At 42.6% G+C, this 6,000-nt stretch overlaps 1 protein-coding gene across 1 annotated transcript; it reads right to left on the reverse strand.

Moving 5' to 3' along the window:
• Positions 1-236: 236 nt before the first annotated feature.
• LOC118385984 (cytohesin-interacting protein) lies at positions 237-5,473 on the reverse strand. The gene is made up of 8 exons (XM_035773280.2): positions 4,820-5,473; positions 4,303-4,352; positions 4,129-4,183; positions 3,884-3,986; positions 3,409-3,502; positions 3,105-3,171; positions 2,444-2,510; positions 237-2,212 (listed from the first exon to the last, which is right to left on the reverse strand). The coding sequence occupies exons 1-8, from the start codon at positions 5,000-5,002 to the stop codon at positions 1,767-1,769; spliced, it is 1,065 nt and encodes a 354-aa protein (XP_035629173.1). The 5' UTR covers positions 5,003-5,473; the 3' UTR covers positions 237-1,766.
• Between the last annotated feature and the right edge of the window lie 527 nt (positions 5,474-6,000).

Genomic DNA, 6,000 nt, shown 5'->3' on the forward strand with positions numbered 1-6,000 from the left:
CTGTATGCTCTAATTCTCTTTTTAGCAGCTCTTTTCTTTGTTTACTGTCTTCTCATTTAACTCTAAGCTAACAGAATGTAAGGGAAAGGATAGTCTATCAGTATAGAGCTGTAGCCTGACCACCCTGTTAACCTCAGTCTAAGCCGTTAGTGCCCCCCCACCTCTTCTACGTTAACATACGGAATTTAAGGTGGTCATACAATGGATCATTTAGCTATTTGATTTAAAATAATTTGGCCTTTACTACTATAGCCCATAGAATCGCATGAACAACATTCATAAATAGCAACAAACAAATCATGAGGAATGTTTAAGTGTCTGTCCCATATCTAGGAAATATAAGAAAGCTCAGGAAATGTGTGTGCATTTTTTTTGCCGCACAACTACTTCATTTGTTACTACGGGTTACCTTCACAAGTGTCGGGACTCTTCTGGAGGTCGTAGAGAAACAGAACACCATGTTTTTATTAAGGGGTTAATCTGGTCTCCCCTGGTCTGGAAGAATAAGCATGGAGTGCTTTGGGATTCCAATCTTCTGGTGTAGGTCAACAGTATATGTACATTTCCTTTTAACTGTCCTACTTATATTTCACAGACACTTATCAACAGCAACTTACAGGAGCAAATGGGGTTCAGGTTCAGTGCCTTGCTCAAGGGCACAATGAGATGTTTGACCTAGTCAGCTTGGGAATTCGAACCAGAAACCTTTTGGTTACTAGTCCAACGCTCTTAACCACCAGGATACCTGCCGCCCCACTTCAGAACCTCACTGGCATCACATTTGGCAAGATATTGTGAACCTCATTCTCCTTTTACAGTGTGGCATTGTACTGTATGTTCTGATATAATTCAAAGTCCTAAGCATGCAATGCCATCTAGTGGATGTTAATCAGGTTTTTTTCACTCACAGATGTACTTAAATAATAGAAGGCAGTATGAGAGAGAGAGAGAATATGTAAATAGTTGGCTCCTAAACTGTCGCTATACACTTTATTTGTGTAAAATTATACAGTCACTTGTCTTCAGGGAATTTTAAACATGTCTTATGAATCTCAATGAAAGCAGCAAATGGCACACATCAAGCATACATTCAAAACAGTCGAGTATCATTCCATGGCACTCTGTTAGAATGCCATGAATTAGAGGGAAGTCGGTTCTTATTTGTAGTATAACTGAAAGTAAGTTGTAGATAACCTGAAACTTGGGTATGGGTACAAAAATAGTCAAGAAAGTAGCTCCTTCTCTGCCCACATCCTGTTTTGAACTATGAAGTTAAGAACTCACTTTTTAGGTGACAAACCTGACAGACTTGCTGCTAAATTCTTTCATTGCATGCATCAAATATGCAAAGCACAACACTTCAAGTTATATACAAGCAAAATATTGAATTGAGGAAAATCATGGCTTTTCATGCATAGTTGTCACCCTACATACAAAGGTAACATTTTTGGAAATGGCAAGCACAATCTTTATTGCACTGTCTGCACACACGTGAACTGAGTTCCCATGTTCTATATTCCAAATAATTGTTACCGTTAAGGATTAATGCTGTTTTCTCATTATGAAAATTGTGCATCACGTATACAGTATCTATAGATAACTGAAGGCCTTTGTCAATGGGATATTTCTCTTTATCCCTATAATGTTCACTGAGTGGCTACGCCTGAGCCAGGGGCACGGTGTCCATATTGGCAATGCTTCAGTCTCAGCAGTAAATGTTTGTATTGAACATCGGACACAGACCTACTGTAGCGTTCGTTCATAGGTCAGGTGTCCTCCTCCTCCACTGAGTGGTTGAATCCAGGGATGAACTTCAGGATGTGTTTGCGGACGCTGGCTCTCCTAGCCTTCCTGGGGATTGTCCCGAACAGGGAGGAGGCTCTGGAGGGGTCCCAAGAAGAGGAGGAGAGGGAGCCACTGCTGCCAGCCAGGCTATCGCTACGGGGACGGCTGAGGCTGGCCAGGGCCCTGGGCATTTCCTGGAGGAAGTCTGTGGAGAAGAAGCAGCTATCATCTGGACTGGCCACATTGCAGGGGCTGGGAGAGCTCAGATCCCCAAACACACTGGCCAGGTCACTGTCCTCTGTCATCCCACTCTGGCAGCTACTGTCACTGGAGAAACGGTGGCCACAGTAGTCACTGTGTCCAGATGGCGACAGTAGAGACATCAGGGAGTCCATAGAGGGGTGTAGAGAACTGTCATTCAGGTTACCTGGAGACAAGGGAAGGGCAGTTAGTTGACTTCTCCAACCACAGTATTCATGTGCACTGTGACGGATGTGGTTGATTGACAGGACATTTTTATATCGATTACTTCTCAGTTAATGCGTCACAATGACAGTAAACGAAGCTCGTTAATGCACCTCAGCGTTTACTTGTCATTTTCACATCAGCTAATGAGACAGGAAGTTCTGTGGTTTCACAGCTGGGCAAAACCCCTCACCTTGCGTAAGGCGTTTTTCCTGTAATGTGAGTGCTTGCAACTCCACCCATTTCTCTCCCAGGGTATGCTGTGTGGACAAAAAACATAGGACATGATAATTAAACATGATTGACGCTACACATTAGACATGATTGAGGTCAGCTATACAGTACTGAACATAGCTTCTATAATAGTGTGTTTACCTGTGACCCAATTAATCTACATTAGGATTTGTGCATGGAATTGTGTAGTATACTTAATCAATAAGGCCCAGGGAGTGTGGTATATGACCAATATACCACGGCTTAGGGCTGTTCTTACGCACAACGCAACGCGGAGTGCTTGGATCTAGCCCTTAGACGTGTGGTACAGTATATTGGCCATATACCACTAACCCCCAAGGTGCCTTATTGCTATTATAAACTGGTTACCAACGTAATTAGAACAGTAAACAGTAATGTTTTTATCATACCCGTGGTATATGGTCTGATAGACCATGGCTTTCAGCTTTCAGGGCTTGCACCACCCAGTTTATAAATAGCTATATGGAAGCGGTCTATATTTTTGTAATGTGTGCTCTTTTTATGGGGGGTGGAGTTGTGGTACTGCACAGTGCACACCACCCATATTTCCCACTATGATCTGTTATTGAAGCCAAACATCCGCCCTGTCAGAGAGACACCTTGAGCAAGCTCATCTTCTTCTCCAGTTCAATCCTCTTCACCACCGTCCCACACACCGTCTCCATCCTGAGATTACACAGAGGCAAGATGAGCACAAGCAGACATACACATCCTACTGACCCTTCTAGAGTATAGAGTAGCTTTATGTTTCCTAGAGGGAGCTATTCGGCAAGGTTGAAACCAAGGCTAATGCCAATATCAAGGTTTTAGAAGCATTTTTATATGTTGAACGTTTTTCTCACATTCTTCGGAGTTACAGCCAGTAACCCGTTGGGTTTGGGTGTCATCGCTGGTTTTACTCACTGTAAAAAGTTGGTGGATTCTCGAATCAGGTCAACGATGCGCTGATGGGTCGACCCCTCAATGCTGACCCCATTGATGGTGACGATAACGTCACCTACATGCACAACGACAGCGAGAGGAAGATTGAGAGAGAGCGTGGGAGATATGTTCAAAGGGTTAACACGCAAACAACCAATCTTAATCTCGGCTGTGGTGCTGGAAGTTTGACTGACCCAAAAATCTGCATTGTAGAATGATTATTTCTTGCTAAAGATATTGTAACGAAAACGTCGACCACAATAAAATGCGTGTGGGAGAGCTAAAGAGAGACAGCGAATGTGAGTAGTTAGGCGTCGACTTGTTGGCCTTTCTATACGTGAAAGTTAGATGTAATGTAATGAGTGTAGCGGGGACATCTCTCTGTGTGAAAACTATACTTGCACAGCATTGAAGCTGAGTCTGGGCCATAGGGAGAGGAAGTGGGTGGGTGTCTCACCGGTGGTCAGGCCTGCACTCTCAGCCGAGCTATCGTCCTGCACCTTGCACACAAATGTGCACATCTCCACCGCAGTGCTGTTCTTCAGCTGCACACCATATGTCTACAACAAGAGTCACACTGTCACTAGGCCGGACTGACAATGCAGTGAAAGCATTTTTAAAAACTTTTTTTTTTTTTAAATGTATTTCTTAATAAATTACAAAAAAATAAATTTGAATTTCAAAACGGATGAAATGTCTTACCTGAATTTCAAATCCAAACGTCTCATTGTCTTGTTTTTGCATTATGACAGTAGTCCTATATGTTCAGGAGAAATGGGGTTACAGACTTGTCCTAACTTGGGTTATTAAAGCACAAGTTGTGTATGTATCATAGTGTTAACAGTGTAAATGTTATGACAGAGGGCTTGTATTTACCTCTGAGGGTCCGAGTAATCCACCAAGGAGTTTGAGCGGGTTCTGTTGGACTGGAGAGTCAAATGTATATTTCATATATTTGTACAGTATATATTTTAGAAATACAACTGTGAAAATAGCTATTCTCAACCTGGTCACAGCACATGTATTTCATTCCATGCAAAATAGACTAGATGGACACCAGTCTCTTTATATTCTCGGTAAGAAATTTGACATATTTTCATCGTAAACATATACATCACAGGTATTTTTTCCCCAAGTATTTTTCCTGCTTAGTGAACTAGTTTGTCCAAAAAATGTAAATTTGTCAAAAGGCTTTTTGTCCTTGCAAGTTCTCGGTTTTGTTGTGGTTGTACAGTACATGTTAATGCAAACCTCTCTGATGCCACTCTGAAACCGTTTTATGTCGTCTCTACTAACATCAATGACCTCTAAGAATACTTATAGCGTACTTGACAATTGATATACAGAGTAACTGTTAACTCTATCCTGTTTCTCTCAAAGCTTTCTCGCTTACCTGTTTCCAGCCTCTTGGCAGAGTCCCAGGAGTAGTCCCCCCATTCTGACTGGGTTTGTCATGGCGTCCCCTCAGAGAGCGCCGATACCATAGATGACCCTTCTTCCGCGGAGAGACCTCCATAATGTAACTGTCCTGGCTGCCCTGTCGCTGGAGCCCATTGAAGTTCGTGGTGGATTGCATGGTGGAGTGGAGCTCGCTCCCTCTTCACAGCGCCATAGTGTAGCTCTGGTACAGCTAGTACAGTAGAGTAACTGCATGTGTTGTGTATGTGGTGTGTCCCTGCCACTGCTGCGTAGCTTAAAGTAAATGTGCCAGAGCGGAAATCCACACCATGCGATTATGATGCTCCTGTGTTAGCCGATCACAGCTCACTTTCTTTCCACCCTTTTGTGTCTTCTTATTTTTCTTGTGTACCGTTTGTCTGCTCTGCTGTGGCCAGGAAAAGGAAAATCGGGCATACTTTTTTTTTCTCTTTTCAAAGAGCCCCCTTTTTTTGTGCAGTCTGTGCGATTTGATTTATGGTCTGTCAGAAATCAGCAATGCATGAAAAACTGCCACCTCTGTGGTCTAGACTAGCATCAGCACCTGCTTCCACTCACTCCAGTTTCTGTTTTCTGAATGGGTTGGAGTCAACCTGAGCCTCTCTGGTCCGCCAAGCAAAGAGATTTGTCTTGTGAGGACAGACAAAAGCAGGCTTTCGCTCGGGGCTAGAGAATTGCTTCACAAACACACAGCATGGGTCAATGGCTAGAAGGCATCAGACATGGTTTGATCCAAGAGGAAATCACACACAGGCCAACAGTCAAGACTAAAATCAATGTCAGATATGTGATGTGTTGACAATTTTTCTATTGTTCTTTGATAGTGAAGTATTTTTTTCCTCATACATTTTTACAAGATAAACTATATGTATTTTATGATCGTACAGACAGTACCTTATCCATTCAAGCACCCCAGAACTTTGTGTTTGAGACACCAAACAAATTCATTAGGAATTAGTCAAATAGGAACATCAGAATGTCCCACACTTTAATTTTTTTAATTTAAGTTCACCCTATGGATGGGCTCTGGTCAAAATTAATGGATTATGTAAGGAATAGATTTCCATTTGGGACAGGCCCAATATGAACCCTCTGGTAATACCCTCCTCACGAAACAGACCAATGAACAGCAGTGTT

This window comes from Oncorhynchus keta, chromosome 7 (assembly GCF_023373465.1).
Source record: "Oncorhynchus keta strain PuntledgeMale-10-30-2019 chromosome 7, Oket_V2, whole genome shotgun sequence".
Lineage (NCBI taxonomy): Eukaryota > Metazoa > Chordata > Actinopteri > Salmoniformes > Salmonidae > Oncorhynchus > Oncorhynchus keta.

Coding starts and splice junctions, on each gene's coding strand:
- LOC118385984 (XM_035773280.2), bottom strand. CDS start 5,002: ATGCAATCCACCACGAACTTCAATGGGCTCCAGCGACAGGGCAGCCAG. Junction 4,353..4,819: donor TGCCAAGAGGCTGGAAACAG/GTAAGCGAGAAA, acceptor TTGACTCTCCAG/TCCAACAGAACCCGCTCAAA. Junction 3,987..4,128: donor CGTTTGGATTTGAAATTCAG/GTAAGACATTTC, acceptor CTCTTGTTGTAG/ACATATGGTGTGCAGCTGAA.